This window comes from Oenanthe melanoleuca, chromosome 27, assembly GCF_029582105.1.
Source record: "Oenanthe melanoleuca isolate GR-GAL-2019-014 chromosome 27, OMel1.0, whole genome shotgun sequence".
In the NCBI taxonomy this organism is placed as follows: domain Eukaryota; kingdom Metazoa; phylum Chordata; class Aves; order Passeriformes; family Muscicapidae; genus Oenanthe; species Oenanthe melanoleuca.
Genome location: NC_079360.1, coordinates 3,151,320 through 3,166,010, shown reverse-complemented (window position 1 = coordinate 3,166,010; position 14,691 = coordinate 3,151,320). Strand labels below are relative to the sequence as shown.

At 59.4% G+C, this 14,691-nt stretch overlaps 1 protein-coding gene across 2 annotated transcripts; it reads right to left on the bottom strand.

Annotated features, from left to right (window-relative positions):
* Positions 1–1,217: 1,217 nt before the first annotated feature.
* On the bottom strand, positions 1,218–13,948 carry STAT3 (signal transducer and activator of transcription 3). Of its 2 annotated transcripts, none has more exons than XM_056511820.1 (24): positions 13,832–13,948; positions 10,114–10,260; positions 9,466–9,610; positions 9,219–9,317; positions 8,859–8,954; positions 8,694–8,775; positions 8,212–8,306; positions 7,854–8,005; positions 7,258–7,416; positions 7,067–7,159; positions 6,345–6,404; positions 6,031–6,060; positions 5,819–5,912; positions 5,689–5,736; positions 5,404–5,487; positions 5,215–5,313; positions 4,949–5,084; positions 4,686–4,738; positions 4,504–4,598; positions 4,089–4,228; positions 3,552–3,767; positions 3,299–3,341; positions 2,865–2,977; positions 1,218–2,783 (listed from the first exon to the last, which is right to left on the bottom strand). In XM_056511820.1, exons 2-24 carry the CDS (start codon positions 10,239–10,241, stop codon positions 2,728–2,730), a joined length of 2,316 nt encoding a protein of 771 aa, XP_056367795.1. In that variant the 5' UTR covers positions 10,242–10,260; positions 13,832–13,948; the 3' UTR covers positions 1,218–2,727. The 2 variants fall into 2 exon arrangements, with proteins under 2 accessions (XP_056367795.1, XP_056367796.1); XM_056511821.1 differs by having other exon boundaries at positions 3,555–3,767.
* Positions 13,949–14,691: the final 743 nt, after the last annotated feature.

Below are 14,691 nucleotides of genomic sequence, written 5' to 3'. Positions count from 1 at the left end.
CTGAGCACTTTCTCCTGCTGCACATCAGGCTCCAGGAGTTCCCAGAGCACTGACAGCAGGAACTGAGCTGGGAGCAGTGGCCCCTTGCCCCTATTACTCAGGGTTGGACCCTGGCTGAGCAGGACAGGGAGGTAGTGGGGCCAGGGAGATGTGGAACCCCTGATCTGCTGTTCCTGACACCACATGGTTGTGGCAACCCCAGGAGTTGAAGATGGATAAGAAAATTCCTCAGTCCTGGGTTCTCAACTTCATCTGTAGCTGCCAGAGGGGAGCTGGTACCTGCCAAGGCAGAAGAAGAGGGTCCCTGCCAAAGAGCTGGCCTCATTTTCTTTGTGAGCTGCCCCCCACTCACAGCACCCTGGGCTGCACCACTGAGACAGGCAAAGCTGCCTTGGGAGCAGGAATGTGGGGTCTGAGCAGAGCCCTGGTTTGGTTTGACAGTGAAATGGAGGGATCCTGGAGTGGGGCTGGTTCCCAAAGCAGGGACATGGTCAGCTCAGACCTGAGCAGGATGCTCCAGGGCACACAGAGGGCAGAGAAGACTCCAGGGCACCTCCAGCGCCTCAAACCATCCAGCACAGCCAGTTCCACATGACCTGCATGAACAATCCCCCTAATCCTGCTCTGACAGAGGAATAATCTCTCCCTCTTGGCCTCACCAGAGCACAAACCCTGGAATGATGCTGGTATTGCAGAGGGCTAGGGGTGCAAGTGCTGGGGTGGGATCCACTGGGGCTCTGTGGGCAATGCATGTCACTGTCACCAGCCAGTGCCCCCAGCCTCATACACCCATCCAGAGCCTGGAACCTCCACCCAGAGCCCACGGCCCCCCAGGACACAGCACTCACAGCAGCCCCCCTGCAGCCCCAGATACCCTGGGCTGAGAGCAGCCAGAGCAGGGCCCCAGCGCAGCCGTGTCCTCCCACACTGGCACCGGCATTTCCTCCACACAAGTGCAGGAGACCCAGGCTCGTCTCTGGGGCAGAGAGAAAGCAACCCCGGGCTGGGGCACGGCGCGTGGCCCGGGGTGGGCCCTGCAGCCCTGCTCAGGGCAGCTGCCCACGCGTGCCGGGCAGGTGCCGGCAGTGCCGGAGCCGCCGCGCCGAGCAAACCGCAGCCGCGGCGCCGGGGCCACGTTTCGCTGACGGAGGCCCCAGTTCCCGGAGTGGGGTCAGGCGGGGGCCGCGGGCACAGCCGAGCTCACACCCCACAGCACGTCGCTTCAGGGCCTTTATTTTGGAGAAAGTTAAAGCTTGTAGATACAGCAATAAAATATACAAAAAAATAAAATTTTTTACAGTATTGAATGCTGCCCTGGGCTACAGGGATTGCGGCTGGAGGCAGCTGTGGTGAGCGAGCAGAGGGGCGAAAGGCCCTCATCGCCCCTGAGCGTCCTCAGGTCCAGCCACAGAGCCCCCCATCCTGATTCCACACAGCCTGGAGGGGCTTGCCCAGGCCCCACAGCCATGGGGATTCTCTCCCTGCCCTCTGGTTCCCTGCCCACCAGCTGTGATGCAATTCAGAGGGAGCAGCTCTCCGACTGCCTCCCCCACCCCTCCACTGCTCATCTGTGTCTGTTTGCCCACTGCGTGGCAAAGGCAGGAGAGCTCACCCAATTCTGGTAAATGCAGGACCACAACCACCTACCCCCCAGAAGTCAGGACATCAGCCTTTCACAACACCCATGTCACTGCCCCACAGCAGGTTCCTCTCCTCACATCCACCTGCTCCCTTCAACTCCTGCCCCTTCCCACTGTAAGTGTGAGGACCAACCTCCAAAAGAAACGCCACACAAAGCCCCCGAGAAGCTGCAGACCCGATGCCTGGCCCCTCAGAACCCAGAGAAAAAGGGATGGCCCAGGTGCCCCACTGTCAGCCATGCTGGTTTCCCCAGCTCCCCAGGGTCCAACTGGTCTAACTCAGCACAGTGCTGGAAGCAAGACCGTGCTCCCTGCACCAGCCTGACCACAGGGAAGCCAGGGTAGCCCCTGTGGCTTCACCCATATCCCAAAATGGGCCACAACTGCAAATGCTTTTTGCACACAGGTGCCATTACTGGGTAGCAGCTCTGCCCTACCTCAGGGACACCAGCCATCCCAAAAGGAGCCCAGGCTGCTGGCATTGGCCAAATCACTGTGCCTGAAGACGGAACAAGCACAGTTCTGAAACCTCTGGGCTCCCAGCAAACCCAGGCTGAGGTGGGAGCACCTGGATACATCCACCTGCAGCTCTGAGCCATGTACTGGTCATCGTGGCCAAAACCAGGGCCAGGTGGGTGCAGAGATGGGACTCACTCCAGCACCCTGCAAGCTCTAGGAGGTGCTGGGAGCAGCAGGGCAGACCCTGCCATATGGCCAATCCCCTCTGCAATTCCAGACTGTAGGGTCTCGTGGGTTTGGGTGCAGGCAGTCAGGGCAGCAGCTTCCAGCAGCGGGGCCGTGGAAGCGTTTGCAGGAACCGTGGCTGTAATTGGAGGCAAATAGGCACTTGAATGAGCAAAAATAATAGAAAACCGTAATGGAAGGAAATAGAAAAAGGTTCATCCCCCTCCCCCAGAGATGAGTGGCACCACCCCAGAGAGGGGCTGCTGTTGGGTCAGGTGAGGCCCCTGACCCATGCAGGGACTCTGCCCCCAGCTGTTCCCAGGGGCAGGCCCGGAGCAGCCGCAGCCGAGCGGGACAAATCCGCGGGAGCGCGCTGGAGGTGGGCAGGCAGCCCGGGGAGGGCTCACATGGGCGAGGACGCGCACTCGGGGGTCAGCTCCATGTCGAAGGTCAGCGACTCTGCGGGCAGACACAGGCAGGGTTACGGGCCCCGCGCACGAGCGGCCGCGGCCGGGGCCCCCGGGAGCGCCCCCGACTCACCGAACTGCCCGCCCGCGCCGCTCTCCGCGCCCTCGCCGCCGCTGCCGAACTGCATCAGCGAGTCCAGGGTGCGCGGGGACATGGGCAGGTCGATGGTGTTGCTGAAGGAGGTGCTGTCCGAGGGAGGAGAAGCACAGAAAGGTCCCGAGTCAGAGCCTGGCCAGAGCTCTCTGACACCCCCTCTACCCGCTGAGGGGCCCCTGGGCACGGCTCTCCAGAGGAAAGGGGCCCCGGAGGGGAAGAACAGGGCTGTGGTTTGGGCAGCAGCCGGAGCCCGGCTCAGCCCCCACCGTCACCCCAGGCTGGGAACCCCACAATAACCAAGCAAAGCTCAGACAGAGGTGGAAAGAAAGGAAGGAAACCTTTCCCTCAAGCAAGGCTGAGCACACAAACATCCCCCCAAGCACCAACAGACAACCCCCAGGAACACTCACGGGGTGACACAGATGAACTTGGTCTTCAGGTACGGAGCTGCACCTGCAAGGAGGGAGCTTTGTCATCAGCCACCCAAGGATGAATCTCTCTCCACCCCCCAGAGCACAGACAGGGCCCACCCTCTGACCATACCCATGGCTGGTCCCACACCGTGGCTGTGCCCTCCAGGGATGGCACAGGGTCCTAGCTGGTGACAGCCAGTGCTATCCCCAGAGCCTCCCTGTGACAAAGGAGCCACAGAAAGCCAACGACTACCTGAGTCCGTCGCTTCTGAGTGTTCCTGGCTCTCAGAGCGGCAGTACTTCCCAAAAGCCTCCTCCTTGGGGATGTCAGGGTACAGGTACACCAAGGGGGACACCAGGATGTTGGTGGCATCCATGATTTTGTAGCCCATGATGATCTCCGCAAATGACATGTTGTTCAGCTGCTGCTTGGTGTAAGGCTCCACCGACTGGATCTGTGTCTTCCCTGTGCAAGGAAGGAGAATTTTGGCACAGAACAAAGGCAGGGCTGCCTTCAGACACCCCAGATGAGCCTGGATCTGTGTTTAGCCCTACCAGGCACACAGCAGACGATGGGGCAGGACTGGGACCTGACTGTGCTCAGTGCTATAGAAAACTGTGCCCATGGACAGCACACCCAGAGGGCAAAGACCAGCAAAGGGTGGCCAGGCTCAGAAGTTAACCCATGCAGACAGCTTTTGTTGGACAAAGGAAAAGTGCTTATCAGGGCATCCAAGCCCCCTCTGGAACATGGAATGCCAAGCCAGGTACCAGGTAGAGCTCGTACCACTGATGTCCTTCTCCACCCACGTGAAGGTGATGCCACCTTCCTTGCTGCTCTCACTGAAGCGCAGCAGAAAGGTCCCTGGGGGCTTGGTGCTCAGGATGGCTCGCTCCCGCTCCTTGCTGATGAACCCCATGATGTACCTGGGCAGGAGGAAGCAAGAACAACAGATGTGGGTCAGGGCACAGGAGTAGCTCCTCCAGGATGTAAGCCCTGCCAGCTCTGCTCAACAGCAGAACTCGGTTTGGCTACTGACATTTTTATGGATTCCCAGGTGAGTTTGCACTCTGAATCAGCAAAAAAAGTTTCCCAGGACAGCACATCTGCACATGGACAAGGCACCCCACACCATCAGGATGGAATTTGTGGGACCCCTTCCGAAGTCCAGCCTAACTACAGGCTCTGGGCTGGCACTCACCCTTCATTCCACAGTGCCAGGATGTACTTCTTCACCAAGTCAATGATGTTGTCCAGCCAGACCCAGAAAGAGAAGCCTTTGCCAGCCATGTTCTCCTGAGGAAAAAGCAGACAGGCTGTTAGCACAGCTTGGAAGAAAGGAACAGCCAAGGGAAGGTGCTCAGGGAAGAGAGGAAATTCTACCTTGCAGAACTTGGCCCAGGTGATCTGACAGCCAGAGTAATTCACACCTGGTCCTGACAGGGAAAAAAGAACACAATCATTTAAACAGAGTTGTCCTTTCAAAGACACCTTTTCCAGGGTTTGTACCATTTGGGAGAAAACCAAGCAACTGAAAATCACTCAGGTCAAAAACAGCACCTCAGTCTTGGATAACACTTACAGGTGGGGAATCACTGCAGGGACAGCAGGGATGGGCAGGACACATGCAGCCACCCTGCACTTACCCAGCAGTTTTTCTGCCAGCGTGGTCAGCTGCTCAATGCTGAGCCCGCGCTTGGTGGTGGAGGAGAACTGCCAGCTCAGCACCTCAGCCACCTGGTCCCAGGTCCCAATGGGCGGCTTAGTGAAGAAATTCACGTTCTGCACAAGGGAACACACAGCCCTGAGTGGGACACAGGACAGGAGCAGGGCCAGGTACTGCCTCAGCCTCGCTCCCTGGCCTCAATTTCCCTTTCTCACCATGACACCCCCATCCTGTCACCTGCCCTACCTTGGGGTTGTTGGTCAGCATATTGTACCACAGGATGGATGCCCAGGCATTGGGCATCTGGCAGATGTTGGAGATGACCACCACAGGCAGCGAGTGGGTCTGCAAAGAGAGGATGTGACTATGGGTTGGGACAACTCCCAGGGCTCCACCCAGGCCCGTGGCAGTGGAAGGCAGTGACCCATGCCTCACCTCCAGGTCTATCTTCAGCCCCTGGTGATACACCTCTGTCTCAAAAGTGATGAGGTGCAGCTCCTCAGTGACTATCAGCGAGGCCTGGGGCAGAAGGAGACACCATGAGCACCACAAGACACCCACCCCCAGCCCAACACATGACCACCAGACCCAGCACAGCCACTCAGGGCTGGCCTGGCAAGCTGCCAGTGTGCCATCCCAGCTTCAGGGCAGGGCTGCTGCATCCCCTCCCAGCTCAGCTGCCCCTGTCCATCGCCAGCTCCCCTCCCAGGGAACACTCACATCACAGTTGGCTCGGCCTCCGTTCCCACACCGCTGCTCCCGCAGGGTCTGCAGAGAGAGGGACAGGCTGCAGCAGCACCACAAGGACACGGGGCCCTACAGGAGCAGCCCAGCAGCTCGTGGTACCCACCAGGTGCTTGAACTCTGCTGACAGGCTGCCATTGTTCGACTCCTCCATGTTCATGACCTTGGTGTTGGTCCCCAGGATGTTAAACTTTCGGGACCTGAGAAGAGGAAAGAGTGTGGCTGACAGGACTGTCTTGGAGTGAATGTGTGGTAAAATATTTGCCAGGAATAAAAGCAGAAACAAGAAAAAAGGACCAAAACAAATGGTGCACTTACCCCCGAAGTGCTGCAACATCCCCAGAGTCCCTAAAAAAGGGGAAAAGAGACACCAGGTCATGGCAGTGGCCTTCCTACCCTGATGCAGACAAGCTGGTGTGCTGTGCTAGCTGCATCCCAGCACAAGTCCCGTGAGCCCCACAGGCCTTCCCCCCAAGTGGGGGAACCCTCAGGACTCAGTGCCTCCCTGCACCACCCCTTTAACTGGGGGCCACACTGGCCCTCATTGTGGAGATTGAGCCCAGGGGCAGCAGGAATCAGTCCCATCCCAGTGAGCCTACCCAATGCCACTAGAAGTGAAGCACAGGACTCACTTGTCAATGCAGACTTTGATTTTCAGCTGATAGTTCAGCTCTGGAAACTTGACCAACAACCTGCAAGAGTCAGCAGACACAGAGCATGAACATCCTGTGCACAGAAACTGCTCCTGTTCCACAGGGCACCTGGCACAGCCAGCAGTATGGACCAGCTCCTCCAGCAGCCCTGGGCACACCTTCACACTGGCCTGGGACATGCTAGCCCTGGCACCTGTCCCTAGAACCAGGGAGGTGCTGATGCTGCCCTGAGCATCCTGAGGAGCTCGTTTGGGCTGCTGACTGCCCACACCAGGCTCTGAACAAACACCTTCCATACTACTCCCAGCCAGAGGATGCCATGGAGGCACAGCTGGAAACAGCAAGGAAGCTCCAGGCAGAGCCTGGTGTCAGAGCAGCCTCCCTGCATGGAGGCTGGCAGGGAACATGGCCCAGCTGAGCAGCAGCTGGCCAGGGATGTGCTGATGCTTCCCACCCCCGCAATGGGATTTACCAGAACCCAGCAGCCTCCAGGAACAAGGCAGATCCCCAGCCAGCCCTGCACTGAGTCATGTGGGCAGCACTCCAGCCCACTGGGATCATCCTCTGGGATCCATCCCTTCCCAGCACCAGTGCTCCCCAGGTAAGCTGGGGGCTGCATCTGCAGCAGCATCTTCAGAGGGTGATCCCAGGCTGCCCTCCCTGCCCAGCTCCCCTCCCTCACCTGCAGGGGAGTGACCCACCTGACTTTGGTGGTGAACTGCACACCTGTCTTGATGACCAGGGGCCGGTCTGGGTGCATGGGCATGCAGGGCTGCCTCTCCACGACAAAAGCACTGCAGGAACAGCACAGAGACCACAGTCAGAGCTCACTGCCCACCCTCCACCATGGCCATGACTGGCACTGCCTGGGGCTGCTGCCTGCCTTCAGCACCTTTTCATCAGGTTCCTGAACAGCTCCACGATCCGCTCCTCCAGCATGGGCCGGTGCTGGACGATTGGGTCACCCTTATAGGACACTTTCTGCTGCAGTTCTTCCAACTTCTTGATCTGCTGCCGGGTCTGTAGCTGTGATTCGGCGAGAGAGGTTATCCTAGGGGAGCAGGGAGAACCAGCATTAGCTCTGGCTGCCAATCCTGCACTGTCCACCCTGCAGAGCCCTCTCTCCCCAGGCAAGAACACACTCTCCATGCCAAACCAGTCAAGAACTGAGTGTGTCTGTGGCTCCAAGCCCAGACCATTTTTCTAGGACATGCATTACAAACAAAACTTGCACATGCCCAAGTGACTCCAGGGCCAGAAACTTTACAGCAGCCTCAGAATCCCCCAGGCATGGATCTGGGGACAGTGAGACACCTTTCCAGCATCATGCTCACCATCATGGCTCAGTCTAAGCTGCAGACTACATTCACACGTGCAAGCATCAGAAACCATTTTGCCAGGACATTTCCAGAGACCAAGAGCTCATTTCCACAGCAGGGGTATGAGTGGCACTGCTCTGGGGACTGACACAGCTCCAGCAGCTCTCACCAGTTCTCCAGCCGGTCCAGGCAGATATTGGGTGGGCCACCAATGCAGGCAATCTGCTGCCGTCTCTTCCAGTCTGCCAGTTCCTCATCTGCCAGCATCTTCTGCACATATTCCATGGCTGACAGCAGCCCAGCCAGCTCGCTCACTATGCCCTGCCAAGAGAGGAAGCAGAACCTTCAGCACTCTGTGACTTCCCCCACGGACCCACAAGTTTCACATTCACAGGCAAGGAAGAAGTCACTCAGGGCTGTGCTTGCTGCACTGCTCCTGGTTCTGGCCATGCAAGAACTACCAAATCTGACCCTGAAGAAGGTGATCTGCCCCCAGGGGAATCTGGAGGTCCAGCTGCCCCACTTACCCTGCGCATCTGGTCCAGTGCTGTCAGCATTTGCTCCAGCTGCTGCATCTTCTGCCTGGTCACTGACTGGCTGTTCCCATTCAGGTCCTGCATATCTGTGCAGAGGTGAGAAGCTTCAGCCACACACATGGACTCTTCCCACCTTCTCAAACACCACAACAACACAACACTCCCGCAGCAAAGTGCAGGCACTCTACAGGCAAGCAGGAATCTGACACAGCCTCCAAGCAGCTCCCTGCCTCTCCTGCACTCACAGAGGCCAATCCCTCCCCATCCCACTGCTGTGCTTACAGCAAAGCTCAGTTCAACTCCCTCAAGGGTAGCACAAGTGGCAGAAACAGAAGACCAGGTTTCTCCAATTGCCATGCAAATGCCCTGAGCCTGAGCACATTGCCCCTGGGAGTGGAGATTGGAATACCTCTCCAGCAAGTTTCCTTGCAGGAACACACTGTGGTTTGCAAATGCTAATGAGCTGTCATTACCTCCTTGGCTTTTCAAAGTCTTGTAGTTAAAATCAAAGTCATCCTGGAGATTCTCCACCACTTTCATCTTCTGCTCCAGATCCTGCAAGGCAAGAGATGTGATTTCATTCAAAGCACTCAAAAACCGTGGTGGGGAGAGCAGAAGGTGCTCAGGCAGACACATACCTGCACCCTCTTCCTAACATCCTGCAGGTGCTGCTCCAGCATCTGCTGCTTCTCTGTCACCACAGCTGCTGTTGGATGTGTTGCCTGTCCCCCTTGCTGCGGAGGGGAAAGAAGGGCATAAACACAGGGTTATAACCTGTGGATGCTCCCTCCTAGCCTGAAGAGGTTCTGCAGGGTCTTCAGCCCATCCCTAACACACACTGGCAGCTGGCAGTTCACTTCAGCATCAGCTCCAGGGCAGCACAGGGTCAGGGAGAAGAGAGATGGGGGCACCCAGCTCACCACACACAGCCAGAACACCCAGGCTGTGTTCTGGCTGTCGAGACTCAGGATGGAGGCCCTGGGATACTGGCCACTGACCTGGGCTGCGGTGGCAGCTGTCTGCAGGAGCCGGGACTCTTCCCAGAGGCAGCGAGCCACGATGCGGGCTATTTCCATCGGCTTCTCTAGGTACCTGCTCTGTAAAGGGCCAAAACACCCCACGGTCAGCAGGCACAGCCCCAGGATCTCCACATCCTTGAGGGCTGTGGATGGTGAGCTGTGCCAAGAATTACCAGGACTCTCATCAGGTCGCTCGGCCCTGCCAAGCCGGCACTGCCCACCTCACCTGCAGGAACTGCTTGATGCGGCGCAGGTTGTGCTGGTACAGGACGTTGGACTCCTGCAGAAAGCGGCTGTACTGCTGGTCAATCTCCCCCAGCAGGTTGTGGAACACCAGCGTGGCGTGTGACTCCTTGCTGGCAGCATATGCCCTGTACAGGGGAGAGAGAGCCCTGAGTGCACGGGGCAAAGGGCAAAGCAGGAAACCATGCAGGGGGGCTCTGCTCACACCTACCATCCCTTGTGCAACTTACAGAATCATTTAGGTAGGAAAAGACCTCTAAGATCGAGTCCAACTTGTGACTAATCACCATCTGGTCAAGCAGACCAGAGACCAGGCAGACAGTGCACAGCAGCACCTGATGTCTGTGAGCATGTCCCACATGCTCATGGACAGGATCCAGGGATCAGTGCTCTGTGTCAGCCCCCTTTATAACAGATGTCAGTGTTAGCCAGCCCCAAATGGGGACATCCTCCTGCTTCAGAGTTACCTCTTTTCCAGGTCCAGGGTCTAACACAGTGCACCATGCCCCACTCCATGCAGTCCCACCACACCAGGGGCCCAGGGAAAGTGACAGAGCTCCTCCAGCCCTCTTGAGCCCCTGCAGGTGGGTGATGAGCAAAGTCCCCTCACTGACATTCCAAAAGGCCTTACCAGTCCTGGCTCTCAATCCACGGGGCCAGGAACTGCCGGAGCTCCATGGGGAAGCTGTCACTGTAGAGCTGGTGGAGCTGCTCCAGGTACCGCGTGTCGAGCTGCTGCAGCTGGTTCCACTGCGCCATCCTGGCCGGCTCCGGAGACCTGAGGGATGGGCACAGCTGGCTCAGGGCTGGCTCCCAGTGCCCTCCTGCCAGCACCCAGCTGTGACTACTGCAACACCCTGAAAAGGGTTTAGGGTTCTCACTGGCCAGAGCCAGAGACAGCCAGGGCACAGAGCTCCAGGACAGCTGGCACAGGCAGGCTGGTTGCTGGCAACAGGTAGGAATGAGGTTTTAATTTGGTCTCGAAGGCAGCCCTGGTCAGCCCCGCCGGGAGGCAGGGAAGTGGCTGTGGAGCTTACAGTAAGTGCGGAAGGCGGAGACTGCCAGGAAACTACAGAAACAAGGAAGGAGCAATTTTCAAGTTCACAACTTGTATCAATGGAAATCAAACTGACGCTAACGAGGGAACTCCAGCTGTGCTGGCAAATGAAGGCAGAGCTCCACATGACAACAGCAGTCACTTCCCTGCAGAAAGTGGTTTGCTTTTCCCAAACGCCCCTGTGCTGAGTGGTGCAGCATCACTGCATAGCCTGCTCTCCCCTGAGGGACTCTTTCCCCATCTGTCTGGGTGTGAAGAAAGTGAAAACATTCTCTGTGGGCTGAGGCACCAGGAGGAGACAGACATTGGCACTGACATGGGAGTTTTTAGTACTTCACAGCACTGAACAGCCCCAAAGGCAGGAGCAGCAACATTAACCTTGAACTACAACCCTCTGGTGCAATCCTCAGAGAAGACCACATGAACCAAATCTGCTTCCAATGGAGCAACAAGTGAACACAAAAGAAGAGAGTCAGTGTACATGCAAGGTCCTGCAGACAGGTCCTCCTACAGCCCTGGAGTCGGAGCTGGCTGATGTGAAAAGTTCTGTGATGCTGCAGGCCAAGGGCTGGGCTGTGAGCCATGGGCCAGGGCTGTGTGTGGGGCAGCACAGCAGAGCCCCCATTCCACAGGGGGTTCAGCCCTCTGTGGCCAGTTCTCAGCTGCAGCAGCTCGGGGAATGCTCCCTCTGCCCCAGCAGCTGCAGGGCTCCAGCCCTTCCACTCGGTTCTGGAGGCCACTCCTGCAGCATGAGTGGTGGAGGCTGGAGGGAAAACCCAACAAATGCACAGGCCAGGCAAGAGTGAAAGCCCCCCAGCCCCGCAGAGGCTGCCCCGCCTGGACGTGAGCTCAGTGCCTCGCTTCCTATTGCGCCACGCACCGCGGGCGGGGGGGCTGCACCAGCCCCTCCGGAAACAGCAGCAGCTGCTGCCCCAGCCCAGCCCCTGCCACAGCCCTGTTTCCAGCTCTGAGGGCACTGCTGTGGCAGCAGGGCACAGGAGGCAGTTAGCTGGGCAGCCCTGGTGCCAAGGGGCTCACAGGCAGACCTCCCCACCAGGCTGCAGAAACTGCACCAGATGCCACATCCGGACCCAGCATCCAAGCAGATGTTCCACCTGAAAGCCACAATCTCGGCATTTCAGAGCAGTGCTAGAGCCCAATCTGAGAGCACCAAAAAGCCAAGAGCAAAGCTCCCAGGCTGCCACGCAGCAGCAGCACTTGGATGGGACTCAGCCACTTCCCACTGCCACAAATAGCTGCAGGACAAGCCAGCCTGCAGCACTAAACTCCAGCTCCTCCTGGCATCCACACAAGGCACTCTGGAGGAAAAGGGTGCCTAAGACACTCCTTACAGCAGCAGCCACCACTGACAGGGAAGTTCTGACCCCATCAGTCCTGGAAGCCCACATAGGAGCCTCTGCCTGGCCAGCCACCCTTGCCTGGGTTAAAGATCTGAGGGTTGAACCTTTCTGATTCCACCGGGCTTGCCCATCTCTGTGGTTTGCCTCTCCTCCGTCTCTGGAATGGAGCTAGAGAGCAGCCAACATGACCAGGACCCAACACAGCATGATGCAAGCTCAGGGGTAAACATGCTGTCCAGAGCTCAGAGCAGAGCTGCTAAAAGTAGCTCAAGAGCTAAAGTTCATCTTTCTTTATCTCCCTGCAAGGGTAGAGCACAAGAGAGGCCCAGCTGCACACTATCACCCACAGGCTCTGGGACAGCTCTACACACTGCAACTACTCCATTCAAAACGGGGCTGCCCTGGAAGCAACCCTGCAACTGCTGTCTGTCTGCCTTTCCATCTCTGGGGCACACCTGGGAACACCCTGCACACCTGTGTGCCCCCACAAGCAATGAGCCCAAGGGCAGCGTGTATGGAGGAGTCACTGGAAAAGGCCTTAGAAGGACCCTGGGACTCCACATCCCCTGCAGTGACATGAGTAGGATGAAGCTCAGTCACTGACAGCGTTGCACAGGCCACATCATCACAGTGCCATCACAGGGTCATGACAGATGCCATCAACAACCCTTCACAGAGTCTCTGCACCAGGCACCTCACTGCCTCCTCTTCTGCACAGCCATCAGCAGCCTGATGGAAGGAAAACTGTTTGACACAGCGGCCAGTTTGGAAAGGCTGCTAGAAGAATTTGGCTCTGCTCCTCTGGAGCAATTTCAAAGCCAGCCTTGGAGGTGGAAAACAGTGATGCAGAGATTTGCAACAGGAGGAGGGAGATGGCTCTGGGCAACCTCACAGCCACAGCATGAGTTCCAATCACCCCCACAAGGCACGGCCTGCTGTTCCTCATCACAGCTCTCCAAGGTCCATCCCAGCAGAACTCCCACTGCGAGTGACACTGTCACTATCCACCCCAGGGCAGGTGACACCCAGCCCACACCCCTCCTGTCCTCCGCCAGTGCTGCTCCAGCAGCTCCAACAAATGCACGGGAAGCAGCAAACTGGGGGAGTGACAGTGACAGCGATCACCGTCAGGGTGGAAGCAGGATTCTAGCGTGCACACCAGGCAGGTCAGACCCCGCAGGTGCACAGGGGGCGGGCGCAGGCCAGCCCGCCCTCCCAGCTCCACCCGCAGTGCCAGTCCCGCGCTGTGTCCCTCCCACGGGAACGCGGGGGTGTCCCAGGCCCGGGGGACAGGAGCCACCCACACACGGGTGCCACAGGGCGGCAGGAGCGGCGGGCAGCGCTGCCAGAGCTCTCGGGCGGCTCCTTCTCCCGGGCTGCAGAACCCGACTCGTCACACCGAGCACCCCCGGGACAGGAACCGGGGCAGGGCCCGGTGCGGGCAGGAGGCCCCGAGCTGCTGCTGCCGTCCAAGAGGCGAGTGGCAGCACTGAGCCCGCAGCTCCGCAAATCCCAGCCGGGTCTGCCGGCCCCGGTGCGCCCGGGCCACCCTTTCGGCTTCCAGCCTTGGCTCAACACTACCAGCGCCAGGACAAGCCGCAGCAGCCCGTGCCGCGTTCCGCACGGGACCCCCGGAGCCGTGTCAGCCCCGGCCGAGCCCGGGCCGGACCCGGGCGGGCCACACCTCCTCTGGCGCTGCCGGTCCCGACGCTTTTCGCCCTCCGAGAAACCGGTTCGGGCTCTGCCCTGTGCCGGAAGATCGACCCCGCTCCGCACCGGGGCGCGGCCCTCCAGTGACGGGGGAGCCGGGACAGGCCCCCCCCCACCCAGATTTCCCGCTATGCCGGCCCCGCTCCCGCCCCGGCCCCAAACCGGCCCGGGGGACACCGGCTCGCGGTGACAAGCAGCGCCCGCGCGCCTCCCGCGCTCACCGGCGGTCCCGGCGGGCGGGGCGGCGGCTCCCGGTGACGGCGGCGATCGCGTCCGGCTGCGCCGAGGGACCGGACCTCCTGCGGCCCGGCCCCACCCCGCCGTGACGTCATCATCCTACTGCCAATGGCGACTCGGTGCTCCCGCGGCCCCGCCCCGGCAGGCCTCCGACAGCCAATCAGAGTGGCCATAGCGTGGTGCGTCACCGTGCGAGGCGAGGGGGCTGCCCCCCCGGCTATTCCCGGATGGCACCGCCTCCCGCCGCAGGGCTTCGCTAGGCAGAGGCGGTGCAGGGGGCCGGGGGGGGGCGCTTGCCGGGAACAGCCGTGCGGGAAACCCAGCTGAGTTCCGGGCAGCGCCGTGACGTCACGCGGTCGCCGTCGCCACCGCCGCTGCCTCTTAAAGGGGCCGCGCCGCACCGGGCAGGATGGAGCAGCGCCCCCGCGTGGGGAAAGGGGGATCGGCCGAATGGGACAAACGGGAGTGAATCTTTGTGGGGATCGATCCCTGTGGGGATCAGCCCTATAGGATTGTAGGTATCGATCCCCTCGAAGCTCTGGGGATGGATCCCTATGGGGCTCTGAGTGTCAGTCCCACAGAAGGCTGTGGGCACCAGCCCTGTAGGACTGTGGGCATCGATCTCTGTGGGGCTGTGGGGATCAGCCCTGTGGGGATTGGTCCCTGTAGGACTGTGGGGATGGATCCCTGTGGGGCTGTGGGGATCAGCCCTGTGGGAATCAATCCCTGTAGGATTGTGGGGATCAGCCCTGTGGGGATTGGTCCCTGTAGGACCGTGGGGATCGATCCCCTCGAAGCTCTGGGGCTGGATCTCCGTGGGGCTCTGAGCCTCAGTCCCACGCAG

Bases quoted from the DNA above. Each gene is read 5' to 3' on its own strand.
- STAT3 (XM_056511820.1), bottom strand. From the start codon at position 10,241: ATGGCGCAGTGGAACCAGCTGCAGCAGCTCGACACGCGGTACCTGGAG. The intron at 6,061-6,344 runs GTGAGTCCTGTG...CCCCTTTTTTAG, and splicing joins ATCAAAGTCTGCATTGACAA to GGACTCTGGGGATGTTGCAG. The intron at 3,768-4,088 runs GTACGAGCTCTA...TTCCTTGCACAG, and splicing joins GGTGGAGAAGGACATCAGTG to GGAAGACACAGATCCAGTCG.